At 48.0% G+C, this 15112-nt stretch overlaps 1 protein-coding gene across 1 annotated transcript; it reads right to left on the bottom strand.

Annotated features, from left to right (window-relative positions):
* Positions 1-390: 390 nt before the first annotated feature.
* LOC149365752 (P3 protein-like) lies at positions 391-14539 on the bottom strand. The gene is made up of 6 exons (XM_089543425.1): positions 14087-14539; positions 8546-8782; positions 5661-5832; positions 4839-5076; positions 3050-3473; positions 391-1748 (listed from the first exon to the last, which is right to left on the bottom strand). The coding sequence occupies exons 1-6, from the start codon at positions 14522-14524 to the stop codon at positions 1677-1679; spliced, it is 1581 nt and encodes a 526-aa protein (XP_089399551.1). The 5' UTR covers positions 14525-14539; the 3' UTR covers positions 391-1676.
* Between the last annotated feature and the right edge of the window lie 573 nt (positions 14540-15112).

Here is a 15112-nt window from a genome sequence, read left to right as displayed (position 1 = left end):
ATCCCCGTGGAATCGACAAACATTTTGTTAGCCTGTCCCGTGGGCGCCGAAAAGTCTTCGGAGATTGAAAACGAAATACACCAAAGCATGCAGGCCAAGGCCAGATAGTTTTCTTTAACATTAAAATATAAATTTTTCTCCAATAGGCATGCATTTATGTGGCGAAAAGCGCCAGTGACGTGAGCATGCTCACACAGAGTGCTAGTCATAGGGATGCCAATGTGTTTCGAGCGGAGAATTGTAATTTTCTATTCGGACGCAGCTTAGCCCTCTATATATTGTGATCATAGCTATAAGCCACGAAACCGGAGCTTAGACCGTCGCAGCCGATTCGGAGTATCGTCACATTTTTGTGACACTTTTCTTGGTTGTTCATTTAGGATAGAGAGTCGATTATGAGGCGCGGCGCTACTTGAAGTGGCGAGAAAAACCAGGGATGTCTTTGAAGTGGCTATCCTTTTTTGGTAAACGCCAGGTTCACTGTCAGCGTCTTGTTTGTCGTTCGTAGCTCGTTTAAGATCGTTGCCTGTCCTGCTTCAAGGTGGCTTACAACTGCTGACAGAGTGGGAAGCATGTCGGCACCAGCCTCAAGGTTTGGCCTTGATTGGACTCAACATTTCCCGATCATAACAACACAATATTAAAGAAAGAAAAAATCCGCCTCTAAAGAACTGACATATCTCGTCTCATCGTAGCACGCACTTGATATGGGCACGACAGCGGAATCGAACAGCAGTTTCTACACTTAGGAAAAGCAGCAACATTACGGTAGCTAACCTGTAAGCACAGGAACGGAGAATGCTGTGTGTTGACTGCGCTGTCGTGCCCAAAGGGAGCGTCTGCTAATGGCTGTTTATGTACCGCGCCTGTTACATCCGATATAGGGTCCTTCGTGGCCGGACAAATGCGTTAGGAGCTGTCAAATCCAGCCAAGCAAGCATCGATGAGGGTGTATGATGATGAAGACATCTTAATTTCGTTTCAATCTGGTGGTCGGTCCCTCTATTCTGGTAGTCTATTGGATCTTGCAGCCGCTCCAGCCCTTTCGGTCTGCTCCCGTTGAACTTTCGGCTCTGAGCTAGACATTTTCTCCTACCATTCAAAAACCTCTGTTCTTTTATCTTTTCTATAACTGTGCTCTTTTGGCAGGCTCATACCACATACGGTATACGTCCGCCTCAACGATGGACGAGATCGTCGATACCGGGAAGCCATGGTTCTTCAGCGCAGCAGTGAAGACCCCGAAGGATGGCTGCGTGGGAGTATAGAAATGGTGCCCTCCACATGTAGACTACGGCGTCGTGCCCCTCTGTCCCAGTGCCTCCGGGAACCCACCGGTGATATAACGGGTCTTTCCGCTGGCCTAGTGTACGGCTTCTTTGGGGTTAAATGCTTGAGAAATGGTATTTGACCCCACCTTGTGTAAAAAGCTCTACAATGGCGTTTATAGCACAAGGCGGATTTCGGTCCCCCGTGGAATGATTTTCCATCTGGGGGAGGGGGGGTGAGGTTGCCCAAAGACCCTTTTCCAAGCATTTCACTCCGTAGGAGACCAGCACCAGAGCGGGGCAACTCTTGCACCCATTTGAAAACCGGTAGGTAGCTTGCGGCACTGGAGATCGAACTCAGCGAGTGATAGGCGGATGCTCTATCACAAGGTCATCGCTTATCGCCGCTTATCCCCTGTTGGCAGAGCTGAGATTTTTTTCTTCATACTCGGTGACCACAGCGTCGGGCTCTATGACTGCCTTGCAGGGTTGCCAGGTCCTAAATTTTAAAAGTAGCCACAAAAACCTGAAAAGTAGCCAAAAAAGTAGCCAACCAGCTGCCGAAGTGTCAAAAGTAGCCAAAAGCAGCGCCAAGGTTGCAGAAAAGCGTCACCAGAAGCATAAAGGTCGCAAGGAGTATATAATTCTTGTAGGACGCAGGGTAATTTGTGAATGCGAATAACTCTGAATTACAAAAGCATCGCAAATCAAATGAAAGGAAATACATGAACACCATGGGACAGAAGCACGGAAACGAAGGGAAAGAGTGTGGGAAAAGTAATCAGAACAGTTTTTCTTCTTTTCAGAGGAGAAATAATTGGTGTTCCTAAGCCACAGCCATGGAAATTTTAATTCCTATATATATATATATATATATATATATATATATATGGCATGCCTGGCAATGTTTTTTGCATGAAATTTCTTCACTGCTCCATAAACAAGGGTTTGATTTGATGCACCTATTTCTTTTTCCGTTTCTCTCCTGTGATCTTTTTTCAGCTTTATATTGCAAATATAGACTGATCGCCACATGCAGTTCATATGTTCTAAAGTCATAGAAAGCATAGCCTTGGTCAAATTTTTTCAGGTCACATGGCTTCCTTTTCAGCCGTATACTGGGAAACTCATGTCTCTCAGGATATCGCTGTACGATACGAAGAGCCTTCGTCATCGCGTTTCAAAGCCTTTTGCTCTACCCCGTTCCCCAGTAATCGGCTAAAAGGAAACCGTATTTCCCCTGAAAAATTTTAACCAAGACTGTAATTCTCAGCGTCATCATGTGTGGCCGATCAACGCGCTTTGAACCAGTATCAAACCGAGGAAACAAGGTATATCAGCTAAGTAGCAATTCACATCCTTATTTAGCTGAAGCGCATTGAGTGCATGATTGAGTGAATGGAGATGGGACATTTCTTATGGCTGGTTCTAAGGAAGCCTATATATCAGCATAGCATAGTGGAGGCGGAATCTCGCTTGGGAGAACACAGGAGCCAGTGAACACAGGAGCGAGAAGTATTTTAAGTCTAGGACATTATTACAGGCAAAATTTTAACAAAAAGACTGGCACAGCAGAATAATGGTGTTCGCGTATGGCATTCTGACGCACTCAAGCAAAGATGTATGGATCATTGGCAGAAAAAGAGGTCCATTACAGCCCTAACTTCGATTTCAAAAGTAGCCAAAAAGTAGCCAAGTAGCCAAGTTCAAATTTTTGTCGCCAAGCGGTCCTAAAAGTAGCCAATTTGGCGCAAAGTAGCCAAACCTGGCAACCCTGCTGCCTTGGGACAAGGCTCGGCGGATGGGCTGCCGCCTGCTTTGGGAGTCTTCGTTGGGATGAGGGCGCTCTCGACTTCCGGCTTAGAACTGGATTCCGGAGGCACCTTCTCTTCCGGGTGCAGACGCTTGGAGATGCACGTCTTGATCCGCATCCCCGCATAGAGAACGTACAAAGGCACGCCCTGCAGAAGAGCCTGGCATACGACAGGCACGATGACTAGGTCGGCATCGGGGAGCGGAAGTGACGTGTACACGATGACTACGGCGATGCCGCTGTTCTGGAAGGCGATCTCGAGGGCCACCGCTATGAGCTGCGGTCGGCTGAGGCGGCCCACAAACGCTGCAAGGGGGCCGAAGACGTAGGCGCTCCAGGAAACGAGGGCACCGCACAGCAGGGCTTGCCATGTCATCAGCAGGAAGATGTACCTGAGAGGGTGCGAAAAAAGTTATCTGTTGAAACTCGTGAAAGAGAATATGCTAGACTCTATGCTAAATCTGGCGAAACATCACACTTGTAGGTTCCTTGAGGATAAAGCAAACGAAAAGTAGTGTGAAGTAAGCCCATAAGGAGCAAAGTTAAGGTCGTAGATCACATTATGGGAATCAAAACACAAGAAAGCTAAAATGCAAATGCGTAACATGTCTGCGTCGTTCAAGAGTTTTCAATTTTGTACTAATATAAGCTGAAGATGACGATGATTGGTTTTAATGGCGCGAGGTCAGCTTTGACCAAATAACGTCATGGCAAATGATATTTTAGTCTACTCAAGGTGATGTCAGAGACACATTATCCCGCCACTTGACACCCCGCAGAAGCGGAGCAACATGTCATGGGAAATATTTTACTAGTAGGAAATCGGGTGGGTGCCCAGTCGCACTGGTATCGCACCTCCCGCATACGAGGCGGATGCTCGAACGACTAGGCCACTGCTGTGGTATAAGCTGAAGTTCCAACTGTCACGCGTTGAAAATCCCTCTGCGGCAATCTGATCATGTGTATACCCATGGCGCACAGAAAAACAAGCCTGCAAAGGTGCACCTGTGTGCACTTTTGTGTTATGCACAGTTTAAAACAACAGCCGCACTTACCGCCCTCTTTCGCATTGAAAAAGTAACTGCGATAGGACTTGCACTTTTTTATGCGCAGGCGAAATATCTTTCACTCAGGCTCTGCAGTGTGAAAAAGAGTCTTGTGGTTGTTTGACCCTTCGCTTTTTCTCATGGAAATGGCGTCATCTTTTATGCGAAGCATATTAACGCAGGTTTCGGGCCTTCGCGCGACGCCCGGCGGTGGCCCCCATTGACCTTGAAGTGAGATCACATGATGTGACGTCACGTGATGACGTCACACCGGCTGCAGATGGGGCCTCATATCGCACGCTTCGGTTCGCGCCGTCGCGCGCGACGCGGCGGCATCGCCACCATCGCTGCATCACGTGATATGTGACGTCACACCAGGGATGAAGCGGCGCGCGCCCGCCGTCGCGTCAGTCTCTGTTATAGTGAACTAGAATATTCTAGTTCACTATAGTCTCTGTGCCCGCAACCGCGCCAGCGTCTTTGCGCCGGCCGTGTATGCGGTCAAGATGCCTCCAAACGCTAAGGACGTTAATAATAAGAATGCAAAACGAAGGCTGCTTCGCATCCACTGGGCTTAACCTTGATAAGCCTCCAACTTTTTACTGCATAAGTATAGGATCTTCCAGTGGTTAATATCGTTCTAGATACTTTCAAGATTCCTCTGTGCCTTCAGTTAGAAGAACGTCGAGGGAACTCGAAACAGACACTCACTTGTTGACAGTGACGCTCAACACTAGGATGGCGATCAGCACGATCATAGTGATTGGCTTGATGTACTTCCTCAGAGCCAGTGCCCACTTGCGCTTGAACCTCTGTGTGACCATGCCGATGCCCAAGGGCACGGCGAGACCAACAAGGCTGGCAATGATGTTGCCGAAAGGAATGTTGAGGACGCCAGTCTCGGGAGACATGTGGCGTCCCAGGACAAACACCCAGAATGGCATCATACCTGCATACAAAACAAAGAGCATAAAAACAAACAAGGGTGCACGTTTAAGACCAGTATTTATGGAGCGACGTAGTTCATCTTAATTGTTTTTGAAGGCAAGAATTAGGCTCTGCTGCCGTAATTCTTCCTGACTGTGGTCACAGCGTGATGAATGAAATGATGAATGAATGAATTGCACCATGATTGCACTGTAAATTCACCATGATTTCACCACGATAACGTTGTTTCACTGTGATTTCACAGGGCATTGCCTCACCGTGCAGACATCGTGATTTCGCCGGGATCGCATCGTCATGGCACCGCGATGGTACCGTGATTGCACGGTGAAGGGACCGTGTTGGCACAGTAAAGGGATCATGTTGGCGCGGTCAAGGGACGATATTGGCACAGTGAAGGGACCGTGCTGGCACAGTAAAGGGATCGTGCTGGCACAGTAAAGGGACCGTGTTGACACAGTGAAGAGACCCTTATGGCACAGTGAAGGGATCATGCTGGTGCAGCGAAGGGACCGTGAAGGGATTCACTGCGAAGGTACCCGATGGGACCGGGACGGCACCGTGAAGGGGGCGCACTCTTTTTCTCACCTAAGCTGGCTATAGTGCTGATGAACGTCATTGTGACGCTGAGGGTGACGTCGCCGTTAAAGATGAGTGTCCAGAGGTTGCTAGTGGTCCCGCTAGGTGAGCAGGTCAGCATGAAGATGCCGAAACGCATGAGAGGGTTCTCCAGCAGAAGCAGACCGATGCCATAGGCCACCTGCAGAGGGAAGAAGACCCCTAAGACCTCTTTGCCAGTAGTAGCAAAATGCATGACAGTCACTGACTGGTCCAATGTTCACAATGGCACAATGTCACAATATCATCAGTATATGTCATCAGTATATGTGAGCCGTCTTAGAATACGGCACGCCTTACCCGCAGAGCACTTAATACACTTAGCCTCGACGACGAGATAGTCTGCTAATGTTTTCTCATTGACGCAAGTTGACAGAAAAATCAATTCGTCTATTGTTGAAATACGCTTTATGCACATATGTGGAAATAATTAACGCCCTTTCGCTGCTGACATGTTTCAAGAGACTAGCCAGCTTGACGCGTATATCTAAGTCGTTTATTTGCTGACAGAAGCACTGATTTGTACTCGAAGGAAAGCAGATTTTTGTACTGACCTGAGTGGTGGCAATGTTACGGCTGTGTCGTATTTATACAAGAGTAAATTCACTAAATGGACCAACACGCCAATGTATAAGAAGTCTGAATCCATAAATTACCTTCGGGATATGGTCCTTAGACATGTTTTACCGAAAACAGGGTTCTTATTATAGCGTAAGCATGAAATGCCCGAGGGAGCTCACCATACACTTTTCTGCCGTGCGAGTTAGAGCAATGTGGAACCAAAAATTATGATTCGGTGCCCCTTGGGATGTTTTAAAAAGGAACCAGCTGATTTTGCAGCGGTTCTTTGTGTGTGCAGTCACAGAAATAACCGCTTCTCTTTAAGTGGGCAGTCACATGAAGTCACATGTGTGCCATACTATTGATACGAGGGTAATCCCAAAAGTTAGGTCTCCAACGGGCTGCGGTCGCAGGGAACTATTTGCGTGGCTGCTTGCCATACTGCTGTGTTCATTGTTCCCCGTCTTCTAAACAAGCCATGACTCAGCGTGAAAGAGTCTGTCAGTCTTGCCACGGCAGCCATTTGAAATGGAGCTCCCGTTTGTCGCTAACGCCAGGTGCGGAGATCGCACAGTTATTGGATTTTTGAACGCAAAAGGCGTTCAGCGAATATAAATTCATCGCCAGTTGACGGAAGTGTACATAGAGTCGTGCATGGATGTTAAAAACGTCGGCATGTGGTTGGGGGAGTTCGCAGCTGGTCGCACTGAAATTCACGACGAAGGAAGAAGCAGGAGACCATCAATTTCTGATGGGACAGTCGCGAAGGTCGCAGAGATGATGCGGCAAGATCGCAGGATCACACTCGACGAACTCTGCATTTTGGTTCGTAGCGTTTCTAGAGGCACTATTCATAGGATTTTGACAGCAAAGTTGAAATATCGGGAGGTGTGCGCAAGATGGGTTTCGCGAATGCTCCCAGACGACCATCAACGGCAACGCGTTGACTCCTCCCGCGAATTTCTTCGGCGTTATGGAGATGAAAAGAAGACCTTTTTTGGATTCCATGGCTACGGGTGACGAAACCTGGGCATTCCACTTTACACCTGAGACCAAACAAGAAACACGTGAGTGGCGGCACTCCTCTTCGCACAAGCCGCGAAAATTCAAGCGAACACAGCCTGCCGGCAAAGTCATGGCAACTGTGTTTGGGATCGAAAAGGGGTATTGTTGGCAGACTTCATGGCTCCTGGCACGACAGTAAACGCAGACAGATATTGCGAGAGCCTCAAAAAACTCAGAAGAGCGATTCAAGATCGCTGAAGATAAATGCTGAGCGAGGGCGTCAGCCTTCTCCACGACAATGCTGGCCTCCACGTTGGCTGCCAAACCGTGCTCTCCTGCAACAGTTTGGATGGGACGTCATCAGCCACCCACCCAACAGTCCGGACGTGGCACCAAGTGCCTACCACTTGTTTACAAAGCTAAAATAACATATCGCTGGAAGGCGCTTCACCGACGATGACGAATTGGAAGATGCGGTCAAACGCTTCTCAACGACATGGCGGCGAGCTGGTATGACATGGGCACACAAAAACTGCCCCAGCGTTTGCAAAAATGCATAGACCGCAACGGCGATTATCTGGAAAAATCGAAGAATGATCTGCCTTTTAAGTGATTTGTAAATTGCTTAAAATAAACATTTCTTGCGATTTATAAAAGAACTGGAGACCTTAATTTTGGGATGACCCTCGTACAATGACCAAATCTCTGTTCCAAGCCCTGTTAGGTGCGTGACCGTGCAGGTGGACAAGTAAACAAGTAAACATGCTTAGTCCTAACACACCTGTTGTACGCAAGCCCATTTGTGATGTAATCGCTCATTAGAATCCAGTTGAGACCAGCCATAAGGCCACAGAGGAAAGCTATACAGCCTTCTCAGAACCTTCCTCCGGTACAGTCGCGCTAACCGTAGCTGACAAAAGGGCGAGACGCTGTTGGTCCAGAACTCAAGGCGGGATCGGTTTTAGTCCAAGATAGGACATGCCCACGCAGAAGTAATTTAATCAAGAAAAAGGAAGTAGTTGATTGATTGAAATTTACCCCACCTCGGTGAGATTCCCATGAGTACCCGGCACTTACAAGCCAATGTTTGTCACGTTGTAGTTCGGTCCCAGACATCAAACATTTGCCGCACTGCCGATATCACAGCACGAACACTCAGAAAGGGGGCAACGATGTTTATTGAACTGACAAGCTGAAAGGCCGGCCTGATAAGTGAAGAGCCTGCCGGCAACTAAGTATCCTGTGTACGCGCGTGTGAACAAGCAAGCATGCATAAAGCAAGTACTCACGAGGGGCATGAGGAGAAATTTGCCGGCGCAACCAAGGAGCGGCGGGAGCGGCTTCTTGAGCGTGTTCAAGATGAGTCCGAGGTCGATCTGGCAGCCCATGCTGATGTAGTTGAAGAACACGATGATACCAATAAGGACTGGGAATGACTTCTGAAACGCCGAGGGGACACGCAGCACAGCGACCAGGTAGCCGTGATCCGTGCAGTTCGTTTCGCGGCGGCCTTCCAGCAGACATACCTGCGAGTGTTAAGACACTTAGTTTGCATTCAACAAGCAAATTAATTATTACCTGTGTATGAAGTCCGAAAAGGGAGCTAGAGATATGACCCGAAAAGGGAGCTAGAGATATGACACGAAGAGATTACCTCTAAAAACAAACATCCCTTTGGCAAATATTATTGACTGCAAACTAATAAGAGCTCCATTTTTATGCTCGGACCTGTGCTGCGGATAACCAACCAAGGTTAGCAACGAGGGTCAGTGTAAGGCCAAATGATTATACTCCGTTTCATACATAGCAGGCAACGCTGCGGAGGTTGCTGAAGTAGTGCGTTCGGGAAACCATATTACTCCGCCACGTATCATTCGTTCTTCTCGAAACTCCGGTCAGTGTTTAGACGAAAATAAAGAGCGGTATAAAACGATGTGGTAGCATTGAAAATCACGGTCGAAGCTGTCAGGCGCTCAGTTTGCGGGCGCTCTGGCCATAATTTTCACTGAGTGTGAACAACTTTTTGGGCGGGGATTGAGTAGGAGCGATTCGCCCTACCAACCGCGTATCATACTGCCACGTGTACTTTTTGCTTCTCGAAGTCTTGACGAGTCGCAGGACGAAAATGTGGCAGTAGGTAAAGAGAAGTACAGGATGTGCGAATCGTGGGACGTAAGATTTGTCACTACGAAATATACTTGTGTTCGCTTTGGTTTTATGGCGAACTACTTTTTGCGCGCGGACTTGGCCTGCGCGAACAGTCGCGCTACCTTTGGCAGCGTTGCCTGCTATGTATGAAACGGAGTATAGAGGTTAGGCAGTTTTTGCCTGCGAAGCACCGTCACTGAACGAAAGAAAACACAGCACAAAAATTCAGCAGGACAGCCGCTGGATTAGAAGCAGCTCATTGGAAACGAGTCTTCTCCAACAGCTGGAATAGTGCTCAAGTATATTATTCATGACAGAAAATGAAATAGACTATGGAACTTGTTTCCAGAGCCAATGTAGAAATATGGCCGTGTTGTTTCTTCGCTTTCTGGCAAGCAGCGCGTATACCCGTGAAAACAGTGAAATGGCACACACACGGTTGTGTGTACAGACTAGAGGGGGGCATGTCATTTTCTTGCTGTTGGGTCAGTTTGCACTGCTTGTTTCAAAATGCCGCACCAATTAGGCATAATACAGCATAGATTCACAAGACAAGTAAGCTGTTGTCCCAGTGTCTCACATGCCGGATGCATATACCCTCATGAACCCCAAATGTTGCGATGGCGTAGAAGAGCATCCGCCTCATGTGCAAGAGGATGGTTCAAATCCCGGTGCAGCGCAATTCTCCACCGGGTTTTTTTAAAAAAACTCCGCGTATCGACGGAATTGCATAATCAGGCCTGGGGTGCGGCCTGATCTCGGTGACCAGAACCGACAACGCACTTCCTCACCAGAACAGGATTTGGTCACCTCACCCTTGTGTAGTACTTGGCCACAACCTTCTGTGACCAAACCAAAAAAATTAGGAAGTGTCCGGAGAAACGGTGGCAGCAGCTGGCAAAGGACAGGGTTAATTGGAGAGGCATGGGAGAGACATTTGCCCTGCAATGGGCTTAGTCAGGGCTGATGATGATGATGATGACCACAAATTTCCTCTCGTGAACCCTTCACTGCGCTCTATATTGTCATCTCCTGCGCCGGCTGCTCACTTTAACCCATTAAATCTAACCCGTCAATGCTTGAGGCTTCAGACAAACATCAGATTTTTCAGGATTGCTGGTCAAGTAGTTATTTCGCACTATAAAGTTCAATGGGACACCTAATTATCATATGTGTTGGCATTGCGAGAGGACAAGAATTTTCTGGCGCCTTTACCGGAAATAACGATTTCTCCGCTATGGTGACGTCACTTCGCTCCAGGCTATGAACGAAATTTGTGAACAATAACCCAGTTTTTAAACGACGATGCTTTTAATGCTGTCGCATTAAAATTAATACTTTTATATTACCTTAGCTAATGCTTCCATGTTCAAAAGTCAACACCAATATCTTTTTTTTTAGCGCAGCTAAACATGGAATATCTCTATGCCCCTAATGACCAACAATCAGCATCGGGTATATTTTAGTAAGCTAGTGCGATTTATGTGGTTGCATGATATGTAATAACATGTTAGAGCAATATATTGAAAATCCAGGCCACGAACCAGCTAAAGAACTGTTTAATGACGTACAGACATTTATCTTCCTATATCCCACAAAACAGCAGTAAGAAAATCAGAGACCAGGAATTTTTGGACGCGGACGGCCAGCCGTACATTCGCGCTACCTTTTTTTCACGCACAGCTTGCTTACAGGGCCGTCAAGCATTCTGACTGGAAAATGCTCGCTTCTGAGAAAAAGTTGACATCGAACTTAGTAACCAAGCTCCAAGTAGCAATGAGTGCACGGCATGCTAACAGTATGTTGACTCTTGGCAACACTAAGGAGTAAAGGGTTACGTTACTCGATCCTTTCATGCTATCCTGTCCCACATGTCTCACGCGTAACACTGTACCAACACAACCAAGACGTTCTTATCGCTGTCCCCGTTTTCTGGGTAAACTACTGGGGCGCTATGTTTTGGAGCGCCAGTAGACAGCGGAAGATAGGGTGCTCTCGAACTGTGCTTGAAAACACTCCAGAGATATAAACGTCTTCGTCGTGGCCTGCACAGCGGCCTCGCCGCGTACATTACATGTACGGCACACTCTGTTACTCCACCGCAACGGAAATGCCAAGACAGTGCTTGCCCAGAGAGCTTAGCGACTGCGTGACGTTGACCGCTTATCTGGCGTTCAGGACAAATACACAAACAAGGCCGCTTACCTCCTTGAGACAGTCGCAGTCGCCGCCGCCGTGCTTGAAACTGAGTGCACACTACGTAAATTCTTTCGTGTGCTGGCAAAAACATGAGGGTTTCTTAGTGTCTCCCCAAACTCCATGTTAAGCAAGTGCCGTCCTCGCGGGCGCTTAACTTTCCTTGGCAAATACTTATTCTCTTAAAGCGCGATAGCTCTTAAGCGGCTACTTCAGTGGATGCCTTGTCTCTCTACTGGCCCAGAAGTTTTATGCGAACAAGGAATGGTCATTCACACTTGCACCTGCATACTTCACGTTGTTACAATATTAACCAGAAAAGACTGATATAAAGAGATACTTCGAATGATTTGGGCTCATACTTCAGTCCCCTTCTGCGGAATTTTCTTGGCCGGTAAAGATATCATAAGTTTTGAAGGGACTAACGTCACCACGTTTAGACAGACGGTGATCGAGAAGGGCTTTCAGCAGATATTGCACACCCACAAAAAAAATAACACGTAGCACGCCCCATCAAAGTCAGCAACATATCGTCGAAGAGTATACAGTTTGCAATGTGAGCGAAGCCCCAGCTTGCTAGCATGCTTATATTCCCGCCATTTAGTGTGGCTTGCTCCAGGCTCGTCACATAGCGCTGGTGGATCAAGTCTACTGCCGTGTCGTGTGACTTGATGCATAAGTGTATGGAAGTGGATGTTCATGAAGACAACGACTGCCAAAGCACAATGCGAGTGGTACGGATGCAGATTGATGAAGACAACCATATCCGAAGCACAATAAGCTGGCAGTGTACCATCATCATCATCATCATCAGCCTGACTACGCCCACTGCAGGACAAACGCCTGTCCCATACCTCATCAATTACCTCTCCTGTGCCAGCTGCGGGCACCGTACCCCCCAAACTTCTTAATCTCATCCGCCCACCTAACTTTCTGCCACCCCTATGCTACGCTTGCCTTCTCATAGTATCAAGTCGGTTACCCTCATCGGCCATCGCTTATCTTGCCTTCGCAGTACAACACCCGGGTCAAAAGGCTGCGCACATGGCCGAATGGTCTAAAGCAGTCTCTAGCAAAGCTGATCTGTACACGCCGCTGCGGGTTCAAATCCCGCTCGAGGCCTATTGTTCAATTTTATTCCACTTTCTTGGTGGCTGGTGATGGTGAATGACAGACGGCCACCCCTGGGTTTTCTTTCTCATAAGCGTCCTAGTGCTCACGCATTAATAACGACTATCAAGGAGAATTGCGTAAACGTGACGACGCAGCCCAAAACAATTTATTCTACTACCGCGCCGTTTTGTCTTGGGACGACACGTATCATGGCTCACTGCAACTCTTGGCGATTTCCGTTACGGTAAACACAGACCCCTACTGCACCTTGACTGCACCCATATGACACGTGCGTCCTGTAGGTTACGTTTGGGTATTTGCAGTAATGTGTGCTCGGGAACATACATAGCTAAGTACACGCCGATGTGCCGAGGTACAAGACGTCATTCGAGCAGTGATTTTCGTAAAGTCTATGCTGCTTGCGTCAAAGCTGCTGCTCCAGGAATGTATTTTGCAGGGCTATGATATGTACGATTACGTAGGTGCAAGTCATGAGAATGAAATAGAGGGGCAAAGCCTCGATTCCAATTCTGCACTTGTTCCAGGCCAGTACGTAGGGGCGACTTAAGAAATGTCGACGTGATGGCAAGATCTGCCGAGCCTTTGGTTGAAAGCTCAAAATCGCAGCAATGACGAAGGGCGCCAGAATGCTACCGAAGTCATTTTGCGTCTACCTGTGAAGATCCTTGCAACGAAGAGGTATTATCAGTGCATTTATCTTTTCCTTGTTTATTTCCTTACAACTTTGTTCACAGCAATTGGTTTCTAATCTGTACATCATCCTAATGGCCTGCCGAATCGCTGGTACCGTATATGGAACAAAATGAAGCGAAAGACATCATGCGCGTTATTTTAGAATTACACACAAGTACTATTACTACAATCAAAGAGACAGACACATTTATTACAGTATCATCGCACTTTTGAATTTGTGACTTGTCTTTCTGCTTCCGACAAACTTTATCGCCAGTAAAGTCCAGCCTCGCTTTTTCAATGTGAGCCAAGAATGCCTCGATGACCCGCATTAGTTCACGACACATAGCAAGACAAACACTTCAAAGAGCATGGCCTATACAAAACTCTGCGCTGAAACACTGAAAGTACTTGAAGTACATGTCATAAAATGAGTCGCACAGACACTCAGGCAATCAGGTCACCCATATTTCAAGATATGCCGCCAGCCGGGTGACATCCTATATACCGCCAGAAAACTGTATCCAGACGGGTGGTGTGACAGCAAAACACTAGGTGAAGCTTGTATTTTCAAACATCGGAGTATGCTCATGGGAACAGAAACCAATCACAAGTATCTTGCCAAAAACACTTTATCAGATCTTGCTTTTACGTTCCCATAGCAAATTGCAATCACCCACCTTGAAGAAGAGCTTGGTGTAGCTCACGAACACTCCATGGACGGTTACGTTGAAACCGGTGCCATTGGTCTGGGCATCCAGGTATACCTTGGACACGTCCACCGTGGCCACGTCCGTGTCAGCGCTAGTCACCGTGATCGTGCGGTTTGCGGGCGTCGCGAAAGTCAGCTGCACCACGACTTCCCGATCTTCTTCCACGTCGATGCGCTGTGGCGGCGTGAAGAACACAAGGGTGTCGTTGGCCCCGGCATAGCTCCCGTAAGAGCCGCCCCCGTTGACAAGCCCCTCATCCTCGAACTCGATAGCCTGCTTGCTTGGCGCGGTGGCAGTGTTTATGAAGAGTAACTCGTCAGTCGCGTCAAGACTAGAAGCCAAGTCCGGAAGCATAGTCCAGGACAGTATGCACAGGACGGCAACGGAGAAACGGTGGACGAGCATTGCGGAGGAAGTAGCGTGTGGTTCGTCCCTCCGCCTTTCAGCAAGTGAAGTGATCGCTTCAAGACCTAGCCTCCTACATTATCCACATCCGGTCATCGGTGCCGAAATCAAAGGGTACAGACTGTCGCACCTAGGTAGTATGGGTGAGTGGGTGATCTGAGATGCAAGCGCGCCATTGTGGCGAGCGCCTGAACTAAGCACCTGACTATCCACTGTGCGCTTTGCGCATGGTCCGCAACGCAGGTCCTGGCAAAGTGTTGGAAACGCGCGCACTATTAACACGCGCCCATAGGTGCGCGGTGAAACACCCTATCCTGACTTGTACGTACCTTCCCGCAAGAGGCGCTCGCATCCAAGAAAGGGTAGATAAGATTGGCTGAACGGCCGCGACAGAGCGGATGACCGGGCGTGGATAATATAGGAGGCTATGCCCCTTTTGCTTTCGTCGCTGTTGCAGCCACAAAGGGACGATAGGAGATGAACGCTTCGAACGCTTCGGTGACGCCATTGACCTTATCAGTTTCGGAAGATATCGCCATCATGGAAGACCCAAACATGCTTACTTGCGGGGTGAAAAACGCGAAGCCT

Source organism: Amblyomma mixtum, chromosome 1, assembly GCF_055824585.1.
Source record: "Amblyomma mixtum isolate Tamu chromosome 1, ASM5582458v1, whole genome shotgun sequence".
NCBI lineage: Eukaryota > Metazoa > Arthropoda > Arachnida > Ixodida > Ixodidae > Amblyomma > Amblyomma mixtum.
Note: the sequence above shows the minus strand (reverse complement) of the source record. Positions and strands in the feature narration are given on the sequence as shown.

Excerpts from the sequence above, each read along its gene's own strand:
- LOC149365752 (XM_089543425.1), bottom strand. The coding sequence starts at position 14,524 with ATGCTCGTCCACCGTTTCTCCGTTGCCGTCCTGTGCATACTGTCCTGG. Across the intron at positions 5,833-8,545 it reads AATTTCTCCTCATGCCCCTC|GTGGCCTATGGCATCGGTCT; the intron begins GTGAGTACTTGC and ends TTCCCTCTGCAG. Across the intron at positions 5,077-5,660 it reads CAGCACTATAGCCAGCTTAG|GTATGATGCCATTCTGGGTG; the intron begins GTGAGAAAAAGA and ends TTTTGTATGCAG.